General features: G+C 41.5%; 1 protein-coding gene across 3 annotated transcripts in view; it reads right to left on the minus strand.

Moving 5' to 3' along the window:
* FRMD3 (FERM domain containing 3) overlaps window positions 1–24,823 on the minus strand; it is a 264,153-nt gene that overhangs the window by 127,688 nt on the left and 111,642 nt on the right. For all 3 annotated transcript variants that reach the window (XM_045840802.1, XM_045840803.1, XM_045840801.1), the window contains exon 2: window positions 5,980–6,084. In XM_045840802.1, coding sequence (XP_045696758.1) covers window positions 5,980–6,084 — 105 coding nt within the window. The remainder of the gene's footprint in view (window positions 1–5,979; window positions 6,085–24,823) is intronic.

Here is a 24,823-nt window from a genome sequence, read left to right on the forward strand (position 1 = left end):
ACTAGTCCTTCCTGGCTACGAACACCTTCCTGGCTATAAACACCTCAGGGCTCTGGTTATATTTGGGGGAGGGAGTCATCAGGGTTCAGCATGTCCTCGCATCCATGACTTCCCAGGTCATCCAATCAGAACGCATGTCCAATGGCCACATGACACACAGGCCCTAACACAAGGTGCTTGAGGAGACTGCCCCAGAGATGTGGGTTTTCCAAAGTGAATCTGTTGTCTGTAGACATGAGTCAGAATGCCACTGATGTTGTGGTAAGTGGGTTAAACCAATGCTTGGAAATGGGAAAGTTAAAACAAAAAGCACTGGGCCCACTCTGCCAGCAGACTGTAACCAACCACCTACAACCAAGTCAGTCCTCCAGTGACTTAGAACTGGGGCGTTTGTTAAGCATTCGCCCTAGTTCTAAGTCACTGGAGGTGACATCCCCAGCTAAGTGTGGAAAACAGGAAAGGGTTAAAGAACAAGAAAGAAAATCAAGGGTGATAATATTTCATATCATAGCCATAGAAACTTGGAATTATGAAATCCAATTATTTCAACACTTCAACTTTCACAAGAAGTTACCCAAATACCTGAGCAGAAGTGATGGAAAGAATATGCTACATTTAAATATATATATACCAGGACTTAAGCCAAGTACTACACCTTTTTCTTTTGGAATTATTTCTTGAGACTTCTAAACTTAGAGTCCCAGTTTCTATATCAGTAAAATGAAGAAAATACTACACACCTTTTCCCTAATTGTAAGCAACTAAGATGATATGCATTAGTCAAAAGGAAAATGTCAAGCAGATTTTTATTGACCACCATTGAATCTGCCACTCCTTAAGTCAAATTTTAAAAATAATGGAAATTCTGTGCCCTTAGCATTAAAATAGCAAAAAATAATCATTTACTGACTCAGTCCTCACCACTCCCAGAGCATATGGGGCAGGAGACATCTTGTCAAACATATGGTGTTCCAAATGTAATAGTGCTAAATATTTAATATTCCACGATGGCTTGCCACAAATCAAATTGTGAAGAGTTGTAGGCAAACCACCATCTCCCATAGCAGAGGTAAGTTCCACTTTAGCTTTACTGAATCATTTTATTTTCTCTGTTGATTAGCTTTTTACCAAATAATTAATTGGTCTTATTTTCCATGGAGAAGAAATATACATACTGTTTTTTAAAAAAAAGCTGGTCAATTAATTTGTGCTTGAAACTCCCATATCAGAGTGTTTGTTCCTTTGAGTCCATTTTTCTAATTATCCAAGGCTCATTTTCCCTTGTCTTTTCCCAACAATCATCATAATAGCCATCCTGCCTTTAAAAGAAGTAATTTGCATTTCTAGGTTTTTGACTTGCTAATCATGGCCTTTTTTCCTCATGCAATTGCCTCACCTAGACCTAACCAATACAGAGTAATAATAGTTAATAAGAATAAAAATATCACATGCCATGTACTTAGTATATACCATTTGTTAAGCATTTGCATGCCTTATCTCTGATTTTCATATCAACTCTACATGTAGGTATTGTCATCTATTTTAACAATCAGGACAGAGTCAGAGAAGCTCAGTAACTTGATCAACATCACAGAGCTTATTAACCAGCAGAGATGTGATTTAATTCACATCTTTCAGGGTATAAAGTCCATGCACTTTCATGCAGCAACTGCTCAAACACCCATGTGAAAGCTATGCTCACACTGTAGTCTTAAAGTCAAAAGGCTAAAACAGCTATGTGGTGCAGGGGAAAAACAAAACTCTTTAGAGAGCCCTCTAAGCAACTGAATGGAGGCATCAGATAGAAGAGTTTGTTTTGGAGGTCATGACCCACATTTTTTTCCACTAATCTACTATCCAAATCTGAACATTAAAAATTAAGCTAAACCGAGTCAAAATATAAAGAACAAGGAAGCGCATCATCCTAAAGACTTTTTAACTTAAAAAATAATAAATTTAGAGACATAGAAAATTTGCAAAATGTTGTATAAACTTCATCTTTCTTCCCCTAATTTCAGCATCTTATATAACTATAATACAGTGATCAAAATTAAGAACCCAGTAGGAACACAATCCTACTAACTAAAGCATAGACTTAAACTGGAGTTCATCAGTTTTCCCACTACTGACACTTCTCTGTTCCACAATCCAGTCCAGGACCTCACATGGCTTTAGATGCATCTCTCTAATCTGTGAGTTTCCCAGTCCTTCCTTGCCTTTCATGACCTTCCTGCCTTTGAAGAGTATTGGTAAGCTACTACAAAGAATGTCTCTTCATTTTGTCTGATATTTTCTCAGAATTTGAAGGGGGTTAGGCATTTTTATGAAGAACACCCCAGAGGCCATGCCCTTCTCAGTGCATGAATCAGGGGTGTGTGACGTTGTTACCTCTTTTTACTGGTGATGTTAACCTTGATCTCTTGCTTAAAGTGACGTCTGCCAGGTTTCTTCACTGTAAAGTTATTCTTTTACCCTTTGTAATCAAAATGTATCAAGGAGTAGGGGAGGTACTTTGAGACTATGAGAAATATCCTATTTCTCCTCAAGCTTTTGCCCACTAATATCAGCATTCATTCTCGGATCTTGCCCACAATGATTATTACAGTATTCTAATGACAGTTTTCTCATTTCTCTCATTCCTTCTGCATGTATTATTTGCAATTCATTTGTAAGGAAGAGCTGCCCCTTTTCCCTCTTTTACTTATTTATTCTGTTAATCTACGTATATCAGTAGGAACTCATAGAACTTTATTCTAGGGATTATAATTCAGTACTACTGTTATTTATTTTTGCCACTCCTGTTGTTCCAGTTTGGGCCACTGGAAGTTCTTTCAGGTTGGCTCTGTGCCTTTCCTAGGGCCCTATCTTCTAGCTTTATCAGCACTTCCTTACTTTCTGGCTCCAGAAGATGCTTCCGATTCATCTTGAGATTTCCCTACCCCAGCCTTAGAATCAGCCATTTCTGCAAGGAGCCCTTGGTCCTTTTGTTGGGCAACGGTATTTAGAAACCAAGATCTAAATGGTGATGGCAGTGGAGTTGACATGGGGTTGTAAATACACAATACAACATACAGATGATGTATTGTAGAACTGTATACCTGAAACCTATCTAATTTTATTAACTAATGTCTCCTCAATAAATTCAATTAAAAATTAAATAAAAATTATTGATTCTTAAAAAAAAAAAGAAACCAAGATCTAGGAGCTAGGTGTGTCATTGCTACTGTGATGTCATTGCTTCTAGGCCGTCTCAGTGGACAGCACCTATAAATACATGCATGTGTACTAGCCCACATATACACACACCTATATTTATCTATATTTATTTCTATATCTATTTATGCATGTTTTTTAAAAATTGTGAGTTCATATTGATATCTGATTCCAATTCTGAACACTTCCTCTAATGTTTTATCCAATATCTCCCCAATGAGAGAGTCAAGAGAAATGAAAAAGGCTAATGTGTTTAAGTGGTTTCCAACTATTGTCTAGGCAATGGATCTGCAAACTATGGCCAATTGCCAATATTTTAAAAAATACTTTTACTGGAAAAAAGTTTTTTTTCTTTTGGAGCACAGCCACATCCATTACTTTAGACATTATCTCTGGCTGCTTTCCATAATTGAAAGAATAATAGAGTAATTACGACAGAGGCTGTGTGGGTCACAAAGCTGAAAATATTTTCTATATGGTCCTTGACAGGAAAAGGTTAGAGATCTCTGATCTAGACTAGGTTTCAAATTTTCATGTGGGAGGTGAAGTGGAAAGAATATGGGTTCAAACCCATCCTTCCTCCAATAATTACTAGCCATGTGGCCTTCAGCAAGCCATGGACCCTCTCTGCACCTGAGTTTTCTCCTTCTTTACCATATTTTGGGGGAGACTAGAGACCATTCAGTAAAATTGCTGGCACATGATAGATGCTCAACTAATGGTACTCAGAATTACCTCTATAGGTTGACTATTTAGAATTTAAAGTGGAATTCTACACACAAAGAAATCTGTTTTCAGGGGTGGTTAGATGACTGACATAGTCCACAGACTATATTTGGCATGGATTATGGTTTAAACCACAATCTTAAATGTAAGTACTGACTGCATCACTTACTAGCTGTGAGACCTTAGGCAAGTAAGAACATCTTTGAGCCCGTTTCCCTCTCCATACAAGGGCAATGCCTTCATGGCCATAAAAGTTATATCTATGGATGTCTTTATGCCATGGTACCCAACACTGGCAGGAGACCAAAGCTGGTATGCTGTATCAAAAGCACAATCAGGATGAGTTAGAACATATGCTCCTGGCCCTAGACCCAGGATTCTGATTCAGGAGGTAGAGAATAGGGTCCACACTAAGCACATTTAGCAAACACCCAAGGGGATGTTGTTGCAGGGCCAGGTCTGTGAACCACTGTTAATCAGTAGTAACTGCCACACAACTCCTCTGAGGCTTCATGTCAGCCCTACATCCTCATCAGTGTCCTACTACCTTCCTCTCACTCACGTAAATGCTTGGCCCATTAAAGTTGCTACAGAAGACCAAAACCCCCTTCTGAGCCACCACATTATATTTCTTTAGAGAAGATTAGGTCCTACTGGACTCCTAGAGCTAGTAAGATTCTCCATGTTTTAAAAGAAAATCTAGTCTATTCCTTAGACAGTTTCATATTCTACCACCCTCCCCAAAGTACCTGCTTCTCTTCATTGTATTAGGTCAGTAAACACAAAATCAAGAACCAGGTGGTGCCCTGACTGGTGTGGCTCAGTTGGTTGGACATTGTCCCACAAAGCATAGAGTTGTGGGTTCAATTCCCAGTCAGGACACATACCCCCATTGTGGGTTTTATCCCCAGGCTGGGTGTATATGAGATGATTCTATCACACATGGATGTTTCTCTCCCTCTCTTTCTCCTTCCCTTCCCCTCTCTAAAAATAAATAAATAAATAATCTTTAATATAAAAACACCCAGGCGATGTTCTATGTAGGGGAAAAGATGACCATGGACACTAGTAAGAATGAGAGAAAATTAAAGAAGTCTGAAAGGACCTATCCCACCATCCCGGACCACTTCTAGCTGAGCCTTTCACACTTTGCTTTGCTTGGCAGTGGGGCAGGGTAAGAAGCAGATACAGGACCTCCTAATCCACACATGGGACCTGCAGTAGGTGATGGGAGCTGGGGTGGAGATTCCTGGGGCCTTCTGGAAATGAGGAACATACATCATTTTGACATTGTGACATATGTCATGCCTAAACACAGTTATTAGGCTGGTACAACAGCTCAAAAGGCAAGACTCACTCTTAAACACCAACAGAGACCAGAAAGGATAGGTGTATCTGAAAGCAGAAATACAATGGGAGCTGTCAAATGCAGTGGTGCTCAAGAAGCAGCTTTCAAAGTATCTGAATCCTTCACCTGCCAATGCTTTTTAAAATTGAGGTGGCATTCACATAACATAAAACAAACCATTTTGAAGTGTGCATTTCAGTGGCATTGAGTATTTTCACAATGTTGTATAACCACCATCTATGTCAAGTTCCAAACTTTTCCTTACCCCAAAAGAAAACCTTGTACCCATTAAGCAGTCACTGCCCTGTTCTCCTGTGTACCAGTAGCTTTTTATAGTGAGGAGTGGATTTTCTTTATGAGATTATATGTAGCCACTGTTGAAGAGCTTTGGCAAACTTGGGGTTCAAAAGGCACAGGAACATTTTGTTTTCAACCAAGTGGCAGTCACTTCTTAAGGTAAGTGTTCCCTTCTCGTCACACCCCATCCAGTGGGAACAATGCCAAAGTCCAACACACACACACACACACACACACACACACACACACGCTAGACTGGTTGGTTTCACAATGGTCAATATCCATCAATATCATGAGAACAAGAGTGCATCATAATTGGTCTCAGGGGAACCTCTTAAGCACCCCACAGCCTGAGTGACTCCCCCAAATGTGTCCAGACAGAAATCAGCTCTTACCCGCTGCTTCTCTGGGTCCACATAACGAATGCCGAAATAGTCCTTCTCCAGCAAGCTGTAGTAGTTGCAGATGTGGTCAATAAGAAACTGCCCTTTGGTCTCCCTCTGCAAAGGAAGCACATTTAAGTTTCAGCCATAGCTCACCTTGTGCATTCATGCTAAAATGTGCCTCATTCACCCTGATAGGTCTGTTCTTAGATAAATGCCATCATGAATCAGCCATCCTCTCCAGTCCTTAGAGAGTAGCTTCCAAATTCTTTTAACTACAATCCACAGTGAGAAAATAGTTCACATTATAAGCTGTGACACACACATGCCCACACCAAATGAACACCAAAAAGGACACCAAACAATACCTTGCATAAATGCAGTGCACTCTAATATGTTCTATTTTATTCTATTATGTGTCATTTGATTCAGAACACTGATTTCACAACTCAACACCTAGTGGAAATCCACAGTTTGCAAATCCACATACAATGCATTTGACTGCTTGCTCCAATTGCTCTGTATTCATTCATTCAATCCCTGCTATCCTATGAGGAAGGTCCCCATTTTACATCTGAAGAAACTGAGGCACAGATAGGCTCTGTGGCTTGACCAAAGTCATACAACATGTGCCAAGCAAGGTAGGATTTGGCCCAGAGCACTGAACTGTAGAATCTTGGCTCCTATCATGCCATTTTGTCTCCCTGGAGCATCAGTGAGTCCACTGCAACTCTGCCAGAAGGCAGGGTCTGGATGGCTAAGAAATGTAGTGAATGGTATCTGACAGAACGCTCCTCACAGCCACCATATCACATCCCGAGATCAACACAGAAATGCATCTTGGGAAACTGGGAGGAGCCCAGGCTTGGGATTCAAAAACAAGCTCCAATGACCCTGGCAAACTCCCCAGAAGTAAAATAAGCTGGTTGCACTAGATGATTTCTAAGTTGGTTAGATTATTTTTCCCGTAAAATTCTATGAGTGAGAGATGTGTCAGCCAAATCTGATTAAGATAAATACCATTACAACAAAACCCTTTTAACAGCACAGACCCTTCCACGCCCTCAGCAGGATATTGGATAAGATAAATTTCTGCTTCAATCAAAGTTGCTGACAGACCCATGGAATGGTTTAGGGATGGAATGTGACCTATAAAAATAAATGAAGAAATTAGAAACATTAAGTGAGCCACTCTCCCAAATCCACTAAAAGTAATTTTGGAAGATCAGTTTGGCCTGCGTTCCATGATTATCTTTTCATTAGAAACTAGCACCATCAGCCTGGGAAAATTATGAAAAAGCCACTTGCTGGCCTGAGGTGCACTGCACTGAATGAAAGACTGGGGCTTTATTGTTTTAAAGATTTTACTTATTTTATTTTTAGAGAGAGAAGAAGGGAGGAAGAAAGAGAGTGAGAGGAACATCTATCGGTTGCTTCTCATATGAGCCTCAACTGAGAACCGAACCCATAACCCAGGCATGTGATTTTAAACCCATCTTGTGACATGAAGCCTCAATTTTCCTGAAATTACTTTGTGTTAAATTTTGAATGAGCTTTGAGTCTTTACTTCTTTTCTGAGAGAATCTATTTGATGTAGCTCAAAAGTGACAAAACATCAAAATGAAATTTGTTTTGACTTCTCTAATTGTTCTTAACTTAGAGGCCCAAATAACCAACTATATCTGATGACAGCTAAAGCCAATGCCCAGAATATAATCAATGGTTTTAGTGCCTTTTACAGATTTACTCTGTAATCCATCCATTTTAAAGAGGCTGCTGCAGAATCAAATCACTGGACAGAACACAAGCTCATCATTTTATGATTGGGTTACCAAGCTTTCTGCAGGATTCACTCTGGTGAACTGTTCCCACTCTATAGGAGACACCAGATATGCAGGTCAAGGCAATGCCTTGTAATGGTGTGGAATTAAGCAGACCTTGATTTTGCATGACAGCTACTATTAACATTTTTCCCTGAAGAAGATACATTGCAAAGCATGACAAAGATTTTTTTTTAATGATTAAACACAACAACCAATAAATACTCTCTGGCAATATCCCTTTAGACTACCTAAGGCCCTTGAGAGAAGGAGGTGCCACTGCAGACAATATGGCTACTGCAGTGTGCAGGTGTGGCTGAAGCAGGTAAGGCTAGTTCCCATATTTCCAGGCCACCAGGTAGGTTTTGTGGTTGCTGTTCCTCAAAGTACCTCCCTCGGCATCCCCAGGAGGGAGCTTGTTGGAAACAGAATCTCAGGCATAGCCCCAGACCTACTGAACCCAACCTGCAGCTTAGCACGATCCTCCAGTTAGTCACGTTTGTTCGAGTTTGAGCAACATTGGTCTAGGGAAATTACCTCAGCCTTGGAGAAGGGCAAAAACTGCCTGTCTCCAGGAGTTACTAGAAAATAAAAAGCCCATTTGCCCTTAGAATTATCTATTCCTCAGCTCAAAAAAAATCAAAGCGTGTCCCAGCCTTGGGAACACAAACTGCTGGCCCGCCCCATCATCCTGAGACATTTCGTATCACTGCTTCACGCCCAGGAAGCCAGCTTACGGCCTCGCATTCTGCTCTGTTTCATGTCTGCCTAGAAATCTGGACAGTGTTCTTACACCATTTAAGTTCCTATTATTAGCATTTCTGTGCAGTAAACCCAGCTCTTGCACTAAACCAAAGGCCACCCAGGCTCAGTTCCAAGGGTTGGCTATGCTCGCTCAAGGTCAGGTATGAGAGGGTTGGAAGTTCAGCTGCCAGCCCTACACACCTCGCTTCAGGGCAAGGGCTTGTAGAACACTGGTTCTGCTCCCTACCTCCCAGCCCTGGGCCTCTAGTGAACAGACCTAAAACCCCCACTTGCTTCCTCCTGAGGTTGCTGAGGGTGGAGGCCACTGCCCTGCTGCCTAAGCTAGTGCCTGGCACACCAGATGTTACTGAATTAATAAAGCTAGCACTGCTCTCTGTCATGGAGAGCCTGAGATCTGAGACTGTGAGCCACAGGCAAGAAAGTCAAGTCCTCGTATTGGAGACTTCTCAAACACAGTGGAATTAATCAACTTTCACCTAAATCCTCCAAGGTCTATGTGAAAAGTGGTTAGCAAAGATTTCAAGTACAAGGACTTCTTTTTCATGTCAAAATTCTGTTGATTCTCTCACAAGATCGCAGTTTCAATACCAACTGAATAGTGAAAAGAAATCAGGCAGCTAATATAGATTCTTTAGAGCTGTTACCTAAGTTGTGTTCTATTAATCAAAATACTTCATTCATATGAAAAACAGCAGGACATAAGTACGTGAGCAGGGTCTCAAGAACATGCCTTATGCATTGAGTTCTGATGCATCTCTAAATGAGGTTATACGGTCTTGAAAATGCACTGACATGGTTGAAAGAACAATTTCCTCACCACACACATTTATACTTGCGTCCCTACACTGGCACTCACCACCTATAGTGCACTATGAATTGCTATTTTTAATCAATGCTGTACTCAAATATTGTGGGGAAAATTGTAATTTTTAAAAATATGTTAAAAATCTAAGCCAATGTTAGTCAAGGTCTATGAGCTGTGCTAGAATATGAACTCTATTGCTGGTCCTCCATGAGCTAAATGCACCAATTAAGAGTGATTTATTTTTATTATGTTTACAAGGATGGATCCAAAGCAGACTGGACTAATGACATCTAGTACTGGCCTCTCGCAACAGAGAATCTGATATACTCTGATCTAACCTGTGCTGTTGACCCTTGGGGTTTCTGTTTTTTTTTTTACTCCAGGAACCTCAACTGGTGAAGTGGATGGGTCCTCTTCTCCACCTTCTCTGCCATATTTCAGACAATTTGTTTGGGGTCAGGCAGGGAGTTGTATCTCTGAACTCCTTGTAATAATCCCATATTCTCTCAGAGTCCTCCCCCATAGGTTGGAATGGAAACTAATTTTTGTCATCACAAACTAGCCTTCTTTTCAAAAAAAATCCTGAAGTACGTAGTAGAAAAATAGAACAAGTCACTATGTCCCTGTCTTGTTTCCACCACTTACCAGTTGGATGGCTTTCAGCAAGTCATGAAATCTCTGAGACTTAATCTCATCTTGTGTAAAAGGGAAATAATGATGGCATCACACAAGTCTACCCTAAGGAGTTACTTGGAGCTTCATGTATATATTTGGTAAACATCTACTGTGCACCAAGCATTGGGACAGAGACTAGAGCTAAACCGTGAGCAAAACACAATTTATAATGTCACAAATCTCAAAACCTTGCACTTTGTAAGATGTGAAAGCATTTACAACTGCAAAGCACTATACTAATATAAACTACCACTAATATTAAGAAGATCTTAATCTTAAATCTTTATCTTCAATTTCATAGATTCTTCTAGATACAAGGGAGTTGTATCTAGAAGATACACCTCTCACAATTGTCCTTTGTGGGAGAAAAGGTGAGCAGAGAGGTAAAGAACTTGATTCTTTTGTTTAATTCCTCTTGCGGTCTATCATTGATGATGCATTTACTTCAACTTCCGAGTCCGGGAGCAAACTTAAAACAACATTTGGGCTTAAAAGAGCAAGAAAAACCAATTGGCTAGTCAGCATGGCTTGTCATCATTGAAAACATATGACAGGTTTCAACCCATACTTCCTAAAACTCTATGCCAGACATGTTCCTCTTTTAGATATTGGTTAAGTGAGGGAAAGAGTACCAACCCCCAAATGCTTAATGTAATGCTATAAACCCAGACTTAGTGTTTAAATAACTACCTTCAGGAATGAAGGTATAACATAATCATGACAATTACTATCTATTAAACACTTACTGTACAGCAAGAGCTGTGTTACATATTTTGCATTTAATCTCCTGACAACCCACTGAGGTAATTATATTCTCTGCATGTTACAGATTTTTTTAATGGACTCAGAAATGTTATTTGTTTGTGTGTCAAGCCCAGGTCCAACACCTATGCCCAAGCTGTTGTAGGAACTCAATTTGCCTGTCTGCTTCCAGTCTTTTTGTGGAGATGGAAGAAAACAACATGTGGACTTGGGAAGAGTTTCAAGTGCCGCAGTTATGAGAATATGAACACTGGCAGGAAGGAGCCCCGGGTTATCTACTGTAACACCAGGCCTGGAGAGAGGTAGTTTTATCTAATACAAACCAAATTATGGTAGATTGCCCAGCACCCACACACTCTTCTTAATAGAACCCAGGTTTTGTTCAGGTATGAGCATGTGTGTACGCACATAACAGATCCATACAAACACACAGAGATACATCCAAAGTCCATGAACCTCAGGAAACTATAACCCGACCCTACCTCCAGGGCTCAAGCTTGGCTGGTATAAGGGTAATCCCACCCCACTTGTCTGATTGGTTCAGGAAAGAACACATGACCCACACTAGGCCAGTGAGACATGAGGAGCTGCTGACTGGGGTTTCTGGAATGGCTCTTGTTCCTTCTTCTGAAAGAGCCTCAGGAAAAGGTTTTCTCTTCCCTCTGGGCATTGTTATACAAAAGCATTAGTTCTGGAACTGAGGCAGCCATCCTGAAACTGGCTTGAGGACGAAGCCAACACAGGAGGGAACCAAAATATTCACAGGGGAATGGAATTTGTGTTTCCAGATTATCAGTCATAAAGCTCATGGTAAGTATGAAGTATCAGAGATGCTTCCAAAATTCCTTGTTGCTTCAGCCAGTATGAGTAACTCAGGAGAGAAGAACTAGTATCTCAGGCCAAGTAGAAGACAGCAGAGGGGACAATGCTCCCAGTGTGACTTACAGTCACAGAGGTTGTGGACTAGTGAATCAGAGAGCTGAGTTCATCTATCGACAAGTCCTATTCGACCCAATCAGTGTTTCTACACTTTTAAGTTGGGAGACTACACATAAAACTGGATGTGGGCTGCTCTCGAAAAGCTGAAAGGGCTGGAATCTGGACCATACAGTCTGCTGGAGCTCAGTACTGGCTCCCCCTCCCACGGAGCCTGCACCCTGCTGTCCACCACAGTCCCACGCATCCTATCATCTTCCCTGTCTTCCAGTGCCCGCACCTCCCTAACCCATGGAGGAATCTGAGTTTTTAATCCTGATCTGAAGCAAATTAATGGTTAAAACAGTTCCTTGGAAGAGTTTTCCTTTGAAGTGTTCGGGAGGATCCTCACAGCCAGGAGAAGTCCTCAGTGGACACAGCTTTGAGTTGCCCTATAAGACTGAGCAGCCACTGAAGTCCTAGGACCCCAGTGCAGACTGACGGCTCTAGGAAGGACCACTAGGATGAGGGGAGCAGGCAGCAGTCAGAAGGGAGAAGCACAGACCCGGAACCCGGGGGCCCGTTTTGTAGTCGTGGTTGGCACTGTGCTCCTAGGAACCCTCTGACAAACAGAAGAGGGACTGCCAGACCTCTTTGTCTAATTATGAAGGTTGTGAGGTTCTTGTTCAAAGGGCCCTGTTGCCTGGCACCTTATGCTCACAGGAAGTACTCTTCAGAAGCAGCAGCCACCGTGAATGTACACAGAATTCACACATTTCTTGTATGATTTAAGGGCCTCAATCCATTCACATTCATGGGCAGAAGAACAAAAACATAGTAATGAGAAAGCGCTGAACCCAAGAGTTCTGCTGGTATCGTGAAGGGCAAGTATTTGTTAATTTAAGAAAGATGGTAGCTTGATTGAACAGCCTAAAAACACTATCTGTTGAACCTCTGCTAAAAACATTCGAGCATGTTTATGGAAATTCATATGCTTTGTTATGGCACACGTCACAGCTTTAACCAAAACAGAACATCTCTTTAGAAAAGAATTAGCTTTTATAATTGGATTTATTGCTATGTTATCTATTGCTTTGTTAATTGTTTTTTCCCATTGCAGACAGTAACTGGTGCTTGAATTTGACTGCGACATAAATTCATAAAGTTGCATCCTTCCAAAACAGTGAGGAAGAAAAAAATGTTCAAACTGTTTAAATGGGGAGAAGTGTAAAGAAAACCAAAAATAAAGGGATCTCTCAGGGTTGAGTCTAGTTCTCACACAGAAATTAAAAGCTGCTCTGATTTGTTTGCTTCAAATATTTTCAGACGTATAAAAGGTAAAACCAAGATTTGGAGAAGTTAAAGTACCTAATTCTGAATATACATCTGTTATATAGTAATAATCAGCAAATTATGGCCAAGATAATTGAAAATATAGGCTAGATTGAGTAAAGATATTTTGAGGCGTGATAAATATTCATAAGTTGGAGAAAGGGAGGGGCATGCTTTGACTGCAGCAGTGACCTAGAAACCAGAAAATAACAAAACAACTACCAAAGGCAGACACTCACTGGGGGAGGAGGGGGGATCAACAGTTGCCTAAAAGCATCTGGCTACAAAATAAAGACAAAACACAAATGGCTGCTAGCCCAGCCAGTCCATTTGGAAGACAGTCAAAACCCAAATGCTCATTTCAAGTCCATGGTAGCCCCTACACACCCTGAGAAGACAGAAACATACAGTCATCCTCATTGCAAGATGCTTTCAATACCAAGGGGAAGGTGAAAGGTTCCTAAGGAAGAAGGAGAAAGTAACTGTGTTCTCCAGATGAAGCAGCCAACCCGGGTTGGGGCCGTCTGGAGTGTCACAGTTAAATAAGTACCCAGGGTGGCTTGGAGCTGGTAGTGTTTCTTCCCCTTTGTTTTTCTTCCCAGTGTTTTTCACCTCCCGTACCCCTCCTGGTTCTATAACTTTTGTTCTAAAAGATGCCTTGTGTGTCTGTGCTCGGGCGTAGGGTCATTTCTCTTCTGACTGGCACACGGATCCATCCCAGTGCTTGGGGAACCACATTTGATGTGTCAGCTCATCTTAGGAATTTCTGCTGCTGCTCAGTGCTCAGCGGTTTCCTCCTTCCCCATCTTCCCCACCACCACACACCCTGTTTTAGGGTCTAGTACCATGGCCAGGACCAATTCTTGAAGGCACTAACCTCTGAATAATGTTTTCCAACTCCAATCCTTTCTAAAACTTCAACAAAGTGGTTTTTGTTTGTTTGTGAACCTCATGCTAAGGAAAGCAGTTAAGCATAGAACCACAGTCCTGTCGAGAGCCTTGGGCAAAGGAACCCCATGATGTACACATATCCCACACTGGGGGCAAAAGCAATACAGAGAATTATCTCAGAATCATCTGACAGGGCAGATCCTGGCCCAGCTGAGATGGTGAGATAAAGCAGCCAGAACAGGAGTTGTTGAGTGGTTTATAAAGAAATTCAAAACCACCTATACAGCTAGACTTTGCTCAGGTAGGGACGGGTGGGCAGGGGTGGAACCCTCATCCTAGGCCAATTAAAAAAAAGAAAGAAAACTAAACAAGGGCAAAGAGATAAATTTAAAAGATTGTACACATGTAGTCCTAATATATCCATGGCAGTCCACATGACTCAGTCTTTGCATACCTCAGACACATTTAAAGAGGAGCAGGTCAGAATCAAAAGTACTCAAAAAGAAAATCAATTCATTATTAGTTTTCAAGGAACATTAAAGAGATCCTAAGGTTTAATCCACAACATTTCACAAAAGTCCTTTAGCCTCTTCAAATTTCCTAGTATGCTACAGGTGCTATGAAACTCCTACCTCAAAATTCTCTCACCAACACCAAACCCACAAGCCTTTTACCTTTTATCTCCTCATCCTGCACCTCTTCCCTGTTAATTTAAGCATTGGTAGCCTCACTTACAGCAAAGAATAATCTTTCCAAAACAGAGGAGTAAGAAACTGTGAAGGCCAAGGCAGAAGGTGGCTTGAACACTCGTGTGAGCTTAGAATTACAGTGGGCATGTGATTTTAAAGGGCACTTTGCAATGGCCCAATGCATGTCATTGTTACACTTGGTGTAGCTTGCCCAAGAAGCATTCTGACAAAGTTGAGAAGACTGGGAATTGAATGGGCTGGGCAGGAAAAGAGGAAACCCCACTGGACAACAGGTTAGTCCAGGATTCTTCCACCCCTTTGCATGTATATTTCTAGACATGGCTACCTCACAAGAAGTTATTCAGTATGACAAGTAATATGAAAAAAGTCACAACCACAACAGGAATAACAGCTATGAATTACTGACTGTTAACTATAAATGAGGGCCCATGAGAACAGCTGAACAGAGATAATGGCATTCACTCTTCCCAACAACCCCAGCACCAGCCATATTTGGGTGGATGATTTCTACCCACCTCCATTCCTAATTCTTTTAAGCTACATAACTGTCTCCCAAACTCGACTCCTTATTCTGGCAAAAGGCCAAACCAGCATGGTCCATAATTTCTGCTCTAAGAAGGCATAATGCTTCACTACAATAGTGTCATTCTAGACAATTCTCATATCAGTAGTCAGACAATTAGTTGGCCCACAGCCCACAGGGCCCCTGAAACAACCCTCTGTGTGTTGGAGGGATTCCTACACACACATGCATGCATGCACACACACAAATGATTTATCACAAATATTTAAAGACTGAAAGGCGTAGGCTGGGTTCCCCAACTATCACACTCCCCCTTTTCTTCAAGTGATGAGGCACAAAGAAGGAAAATCATCTTGGTTATGTTTATAGTTCTTCTGACTACACAGCAAACTAAACCAAGGGTGTTTTTACTTTATAAAACTAAAAACACAAAGAATGATTGGTGTGAATTTTAATGGTCATTATCAGCTATTATGAACTAGCTTGTGTCTTTAACTCTCTACTGCCTCCTTTTTTTTTTTATTCTTTGCATCAGATAACAACTTCCTGAAGGAAGCAAAATATCACATGCAATCTATCAGCTGTTTACACCCAAAGAACAATTTGGTCCACTCTTTAGCAATGCACAACACAGAGCCCAATGGTACTATATAAACCCAGAAGAATGCACAGAAACACTCAAAAACAAGTATAACTGTGAGAACCTCTTCAAGATTTCACTCTTAAAAAGGTATATAAAGATATTCAAGACAATACAAAATGAAAAAATTGGAAGACTTCTGGTCAAGATGGCATCATAGTCAGACGTGGCTCACCTCTTCTCACATCCACATCAAAATTATAACTAAAATATAGAAGAACCATCACTCAGAACCATCAGAAACGGAGTTGAATGGAAGTCTGACAACTATGGAATTAAAGAAACCACATCCATCCAGACTGGTAGGAGGGGCACATGGAATGGGCTGGTCCCTCACCCATGTGTGGTGTGGAACGGATATCTCAAGAGCGAGGAGTTTCAGACCCATACCAGTTACCCCAGCCCAGGATTCTAGTGCCAAGAAGATGAGCCCCCACAACTTCTGGCTGCAAAAATCAGTGGGGACTGAGTCAGTGGAAGAAACTTCTGGAGCCCCAAGCAGTTTCTCTTAAAGAACCCTCACAAAGACTCACCTATTCAGACTCACTACTTCTGAGCTCCAGCACTGGGACAGCAGCTTACAAGGCATCAGTGGCATACAGGGAGAAACTGAAGTGTCTGGCATCAAGGCAAGCAGAGGCCATTGTCCCTTTTCTAAACTCTCCCCCACCCCCCAACAGAGCCAGAAGGCTGGTGGCATATCTGAGACACCAACCACCTGGCTAACACTGTTTGACTTGCCTTGGAGATCCCCAGAGACTCTACCCCACCTAACTTACAGACTCACCCAGGCTACTTTTCCACATTAATGGCTTGTCTTGGCTCATGCTTAACAACTTCTTAAATCCTATCAAAAAAGCAACAACTAGCTTCAGTGAGCCCTAGGCCAATCACTAGCAGCAGCCAGCCTAGATTCACAGCTTGGCTTCACCTGAGAATCTCCAAGCCCAGCACAAGTAGCAGCCATCTCAGATTGCTTTATAACTCACTCAGGGTGACACCAGGCAGAACACAGGTGGGTGCTATCCTTGGCCTGCACAACCTGGGAAACCCCAGAGGCAGCATACCCAGTGGACACCTACAGACCATGTCAGGGCACCACCACCCTGCCCCTGCATAGCTGATCTCCACAGAAGGTGGAGGTTGGTGGTAAGTGGTCACAGCCAATCCTTGTAGCTGACTGGCTGGGGTAAATCTCTCCCATTGATCTGCCAACAGCAACCAAGGCTCAACTACTAAAGGAGGGTGTACTCAGCCCACACAAAGGGCTCACCAGGAGTACCCAGATTGGGTGATAGGGGAGCCTGTGTAACTGGACCATACAGGATACCTACTACATTAGGCAACACTACCAAGACATGGATTCAAAGCAGCTCTACCTAATACATGGAAACAAACACAGGGAGGCTGCCAAAACAGGGAGACAAAGAAACATGGCCTAAATGAAAGAACAGATCAAAATTCCAGAAAAAGAGCTAATCAAAAAGTAAATAAGCAATCTATCAGATACAGAGTTCAAAACACTGGTTATAAGGATGCTCAAGGAACTTAGTGAGGACCTCAACAACAAAAAAGATCCAGTCAAAAATGAAGGATATACTAATCAAAATAAAGAACAATTTACAGGGAAACAACAATAGAGTGGATAAAGCCCAGAAAATCACATCAATGATATGGAACATAAGGAAGGAAAAAATCAACCAATCAGAAGAACAAGAAGAAAAAAGAATCCAAAACAATGATACTATAAGCAGTTTCTGGGACAACATTTGCATCATAGGGGTGCCAGAAGGAGAAGACAAAGAGCAAGAAATTGGAAAAATATTTTTAAAAATAATGAAAGAAAACTTCCCTAATTTCATAAAGGAAATAGACATGCAAGTCCAGGAAGCACAGAGAGCCCCAAACATGATATATGCAAAAGGCCCACTCAAAAACACAACATAATTAAAATGCCAAAGGTTAAAGATAATTTTAAAAAGCAGCAAGAGAAAAGAAGGTAAGTTACCTATAGGGGAGTTCCCATGAGGCTGTCAGCTGATTTCTCAAAAGAAACTTTGCAGGCTAAAAGGGATTGGCAAGAAATATTCAAAGTCATGAAATATTCAATCATGAAAAGCAGGGACCTACAGCCAAGATTGTCCTATACAGCAAAAATATAATTCAGAATCAAAGGGCAGATAAAAAGCTTCACAGACAAGAAAAATCTAAAGGAGTTCATCATCACCAAACCATTATTATATGAAATGTTAAAGGACTTACTTTAAAAAAAGAAGATCAAAACTATGAACAATAAAATAACAAAAAGACAAATCTATCAGCAATTGAACCTAAAAAACAAACTAAGCAAACAAGAAGAACAGAACCAGAATCATGGATAGGGACAGCGTTTTTATGTTGCCACATGGGCATAGTATTTGGAGGAATGGGTGAAGAGGCTAGGGGATTAAGAAGTACAGATAGATAGCTACAGGATAGCCATGTGGATATAAAGTACAGTATAAGAAATGGAGTAGCCAAAGAATTTATATGCATGACCTATGGACATGAACAATGGTGGGAGAGATTGCCTGAGGGAGTGGGGGGTGCTGGACAGAGGGGGGCAAAGAAGGAAAAGCCAGGGCAACTGTAATAGCATAATAAATAAAATGTAATTTAAAAATATAAGTTAGAATAAAAGACTTTGGTAAAATTCCTATTTTTACACATATGCATATTTATACACATGCATTTAATATACATACAAGCACAAAGGATAAAGGCTTAAAAGGCTAAATGTTGGTGGTGGTATCTGTGGGAGATGAGATTCAGATTATTTTTAGTTTTTCTTTGTGCCTATTTGCATTTTCTATCTTTTCTGCAAATTACAAGCATTAGGTTCATTATCAGTGCACTATTTATCTTTCTAATCACTATTTCATCACTGAGGTTTAATCACTGGTTTACTTTCTGAAGACTCTCCTCCCATATGCCAATGACTTGCAACTCACAAACCAGAATACCAGTTATTATATTATCCAGAAGTCCTGCTTCTTTTTCCTCCAGAAACTAACAGAAGCAAGAGACAGGAGCGTGGGTACAGTAAAGGTGTCTCTGATCTAGAAATCCTAGTAAAGGCCGAGAGTTCCCTGCCTCTGCCAACTGATGGCCCCAGCTCCAACCTTCCTGGCCTCCAGGTGCCCAGGTATGAACAGTGAGCTGGCCCAGATGATGGTGAAGGTTCATCCCAGGTGCAAGCTCAGGCAGTTCTGGGTTTCCACACCACCTCCTCAGCAGAGGGGGCTGCCCCACACTGGCTAAGGCTAACATCAATTTGTTTGCATCTAAACACAATTAGTGGAGGCCCCTGAAAGTTGCCCACTGAGATGAGAAAGAGGCAGCTCAGGGTTAAGGAGAGATGATGTTGAAAGTGTCCATCACCCCTCCTTCAAGCCAATGGCTGCAACAAGAGAAGGATCAGAGCTGACGGAGGTCTTTAACTTGACAAGTTTGCTGGAAGTGGGGCAAGGCTGCATGACTGGCTCTTAGTTCTGTCCTGATGAAAATTCTCCAATTTCATTCAGTCACAGATTAAATCAGGTAGTAACTTTTGGGGTGGGGTGGGTTTGGGGGAAATGGGTAAAGGTGGTCAAAGGGTATAAACTTTCAATTATAAGATAAATAAGTTCTAGGAATGTTATATACAGCATCATGACTACAGTTAATATTTAAAGTTGGTAAGAGGGATGACTTTTAAAGTTCTCACCACCAAAAAAATTACCTGTGAGGTGATGAATATGTTAACTAACTTTCTTGTAATAATAATTGTGCAACATATACATACATCAAATCACTATAAGCCCTGGCTGGTCTGGCTCAGTGGATTGAGTGCCAGCCTGTGAACCAGGGGGTCACTGATTCCATTCCCAGTCAGGGCATGTGCCTGGGCTGTAGGCCAGGCCCCCAGTAGGGGGTGGATGAGAGGCAACCCCCACATTGATGTTTCTCTCCTTCTCTTTCCCCCTCCCTTCCCTCTGTCTAAAACTAAATAAAATCTTTTAAAAAATACATTGTATATCTTGAACTTACACTGTGTTATATATCAATTACAGCTCCATAAACCTGGGAGGGGGAAATAAGGCAATATGACTAATCTCTAATATCCATAGGAAAAATGTAAGCCAAAAGAAGTAACTTAAATTTTACATAGTCAGTTTCTCACCTCTTGCAGCAATTCTATCTCATTCCATGTCCTATCCCCACTGCCCCCCAACTGTCCATGCACCTGCGCATGCACACACATACAGAGTGAAGGTGGCCAGTGACCATTATGTAAGACATCCAGGCTAGGGATCATAAAAACAGATAAACTGTATTGCTTAGGAACTACATGCATCTTAAAACTTTCTAGAGCACAGAAGATAGTCCTTCTCTGTTTCTTTTGCCTCCAACGATAGAACACCCCAACTTTCCTTGCTTCCCTCTGCCTCCCTGCCCCCTCCACCCCACCCCACACCTGTTAGCTTTTATCTCTTTCTATGAAGAGTCTCCCAGTCTTTCCTCACCTTCCCCATGGTCAAAAGTTGGAAGATGAGAAAGAACAAAAGCTGCAGATGACCAAAGCCAAAGAATTCTCCATGATGAACTAAAGTGTCTTGGAGGAGCAGTCTGGAAGTCTTACTTGGGGTCCAGTGCTCCACGGCATAGTTGATGTGTATAAGCTTTGGGCAAACAAGGAGAAGCAGCACCCCAAAGATTCCATCTAGGCCTCTTGGGAGAAAGGGAAGCCCCCACAGGTAATAGTCACTGGTTAATTTTAAAGATGTCGAAAAAAGATGAGGTGTTTTTTTTCTGCTGCAAGCCAAGGAGAAGTCCTGGTGGATGACCTCCCAGATCAGAACACATCTTTCAACCACACGTATTGCTCCCCCAAGTTATATGCTACATCTCCAACAGTGACTTCCTTGGGCACTGGACCGATGAACAGGAGGCAACGGTCCTCTTTTGGGTGGTCAGTAGATGTTGGCCAATGTCAGTGAGGACACGCTCCACTGAGGAGGGCAGGCCAATCTGGACACATAAACTGCATGTACCTGTTGTTTAAGCAGCTGGATTCTATTTTTTGTTATTATTTATTGTTTTGGTATATTTGTTTTGGGTTTGTTGTTGTGTTTCATGGTATTTTGCCTCACTTGCGGCATTTCCATCCACCTTCAAATATTTTGCAAAATGCCCCACACCATGGTTTCCATTGCCCTGCACAAAGCAGAGTTCCTCTCTGCCTACCAAAATTCTGTTATTGGTATGTTCACCTGCTCCTGGTAGAGGCTGCCCTGTAGGATCTGCCCCTACAGATCTACCCGTACCCTCAACGACACCTCTGTCCTCTGATCTTATCTAGAAATTGATGAGATACTGCCTTGGTGCTCCTTTGATTGTTGTGTATAATTACGTAACTGGTTTGATCACTTCTCTCAAGGGGTCTCCAGACATGAAGGTTAACTTCCTCTCCACCAGGCTCCCAGACAGGCAGGCTGCCTAGCAGAAAGGCCAGAAAGATGGTGACAGAGGGTGCTTCACCAGTACACAATATCCAAGACAGAACAAGAAGCCAGGCCATGTGGAATTGAATGTCCAGTCCTGATTTTACAAGTCACCAGTTTCAGAATGGGGTCTGCTGCCCCACTCTTGCTGCCCTTAGCTTGTGTCTTCCTTCTTAGCATTTCACTCCATTCCATTGGAGACCCATTGCTCTCTGACTGTGGCTCTCTGCCTTATCACACAATTTCTGCTCTCCCCCAAAAGGGAAAAAACTCTATTAGCATGGGAAATCTCTGCCAGCTTCACCTCATGTTGGAACAAGAACTTGAGAAAGAGAATGTGAGACTCCTCAGAGTGGGCATAACATATTCTTGTATATAATTACAACCAGCTGAATTTTTCAATAATGGCAAATATTACACATATTAGCTCATTTGACCCTCACAATCACTTTGGTGGGTACCACTGCTTTATCCCCCCCATACAGATGGGAAAACAAAGGCTCAAACAACAAATAGGAGCTGAGCCCAAGACTTGAAGTCTCTTCTATGTGCAATACTTGCACTCTTTCCCACCAAGTCACGGGTCTTCAAAAGTTGGGTACACACTTTGAGAACACTTGTTTTTCAGTAAGCTCTCTGTTACCCAACCAATGAGTCCCTCATGCAGTGTTCCTGAGTGTTCAGTGGACTAAGTGTGACAGTGATGGACAGATACCCATCCCTCAATTTCTACTGACAGCCTTCCCTCCAGATTGACATCCCTCCTAATCTTGTCCTCACCATACTGGGGACAAAACTGTCCCCACGTCTTAGTGATTTTTCATAAGGATCTTTCCTTTTACAAATGGAAAGACCAAGAAACCATAAATTCTCTTTAAAAACAACTGATATCCTCCCTTCCACTGCAGACAGAATAATGAGGCCAGGCCAACCTGGAAGGGTGAGTTGCTTAGTAACCGGAACTACCCCAGAGGCAAATGGTGTCTTTGCTGACCCTCGGGGTGTTTCAAAATGACACAGCTCCTCCCCAGAATGCCTGAGAAACATTTGGGGCAAGACTGAAAATCCTCATCTTCTCACCTTCCTCCAGGGCTGTAATATCACCTGCCCACTAGAGACCTGACTAATTAAACAGTCAATTCCCATCTGTGTCCAAGGTTTCAGGCCATTTCTTCTCCCAGACTTTTAACAAAGTTATCTTTGAATAGGTAAGATGAGGCTAGCCATAATAATTTCAGTTAATATATTACAGGTTCAGCTTTCTAATGCTAGCTTGGTCAGCGTGTGAAGATAAATTACTCATCATCCGGAACTGACTTCTTGGAATATTTTTCTGTGTAAATCAGTGTCCACTGATACAGGGGGGAAATGGCTAGAGAGAAAGAAGATTCTATTTATGGAGGCCAACTATACAAAAGCCAGGTGCTTCACCTACAGTATCCTATCTACAATAGCAATACTGTGAGTTTCCTTACTTTACATCTGAGGATACTGATGCCCAAAGAATACTAAGGAATGCCCCCAAGATCCAACAGCTAAATTTCAAACTCCAGTTTGATTTCATTCCCAAGACCATGTCACCTACATGTGTCCAGAAATTTCTCAGCAGTACACTAGGAAGGGGCTGGGGAATGGAAGAGGATGAAGGCAGGAAGGCAGGTCACAATTTTAAATAGGATGGTCAGAGTAGGCCTTATTGGCTTGATTACATTTGAGCAAGACTTGAAGGATGTGAAGGCATGGTCATAGAGATGAACTTGTGAAAGAATCCTAGGCAAGGAGGGCAGATAGGGTGAAGGTGCTGTGGCCGGAGTGTCAGAATGGGTCTGAGGAATGTCGGGAGGCTGGCATGGGGCTGGAGCAGAGTGAGCAAAGGGGCAGAAGCAGACGAGGTCAGAGAAGTGAAGGTGGCCAGATCCTATAGGACTAAGGAGAAGGTAGGCCACAATCCCCACCAAAGGATTCACCTCCCAACTTACTCTAACAAGGACATGAAGTATTATCTGCCATTTCCTCAAGGATGGAAGGAGGAACCATTACTCTGCCAGATATCCTTTCGTAAAACTAGGTTGCTTTTTTATCTAGGTGAGTGGAGAGGTAGTAGGATTTGCAGGGTGGGGCCCACAAATCTGAATTTCTTAATATCTTAGATATGAAGTAAGCAGTTTTAGACACAACTATTTCACTAAAACTCATTCATTTCACCAAAGAGGGGTAAATATTAATATGCAATTTTGACCTCATTCACATTTATCCATGTCAAATTTTGAGTCTATATATGGAAATCCTCTATGAGCCAAGCTATCCATTCACATTTTAGTTCAGGTTATTCATGAGTCTGCACCATTTCTGGAATCAGCATATGCACAGAAATGAACTTTTAGCAGACAGTCCGCAACACATCAGACAGGACTGTTCTAGCTGCTTTGTTTTTACATAAATGCTATTGATGTAACTTATATACAGTACAGTACACAGCTCTATAAACTTTTACAAAGTGAACAAATCTATTCAGCCACCATCCAGATCCAACAATAAAACACATCTGTCTCCTCAAAGGCCCCTTCATAGCCTTCAGTCATTACCTCCTCCAAAAAGTACCCTCTACTGATTTCTATCATCACGTTTGCCTGTTTCTGAACTTCAAGTGAATGGAATTCTACAATATCATTATCTTTGTATCTTGCTTTTCTACTTTTTATATATCTGTATATTTCCTTTTTTATTTATTTGGGTGACATTAGTTAAAAAAATAATATAGGTTTCAGGAGTACAAGGCTGTATATTGCATTGTGGGTTCACCACTGCAAGTCAAATCTCCTTCCATTTATCCCCCCCACATGCCTGGCTTCTTCAGTTCACCATAATTTCTGATATTCATACATGTTGTTAAAAGTCATTCATTCATTTTATTGCTCTACAGTATTTCCATTGTATAAACATACCATTCATTAATCCATTCTACTACAGATGGACATTTGGGTAGTTCCAGTTATTGGTTATTAAAAACAAAGCTGCTATGAAGACATTTGCACATATCTTTGGTGAACATATATAACTATTTCTACTGGGTGTGTACCTAGGAGTAGAATTATGAAGACATAGAGTATGTGGATGTTTACATGTAACAGACACTGCCAGAGAGCTTTCTAAAGTGGTCATACCAATGTCCTCTCCACTAGCAGGGCGTGAGAGTCCTTTTGTAAACATGTTTAATTAATATACCCTTTAGATACATATCCTCGTACTACTAAGTCAGGTAGAAAGGGAACCTTCTCCATACCACTGATATGGTCTTTGCCATGACTGATAGGAGAGTAGCCTTTGTGAGCAGCTGAACATATTGGCTAAGTGATGCCTTGAACATATTTCAACATCAAAATATGGTCTAAGTAAAATCATTGCAATTATAGATATTCTTCAATATTTAGGGGGTTACAAGTAACTGCCCCCCAAAAATCAATTCATTCAGCTATGTACGGCTGTATTTTGAAAT

Source organism: Phyllostomus hastatus, unplaced genomic scaffold (assembly GCF_019186645.2).
Source record: "Phyllostomus hastatus isolate PE091 unplaced genomic scaffold, TTU_PhHast_1.1 phas_contig_34, whole genome shotgun sequence".
Lineage (NCBI taxonomy): Eukaryota > Metazoa > Chordata > Mammalia > Chiroptera > Phyllostomidae > Phyllostomus > Phyllostomus hastatus.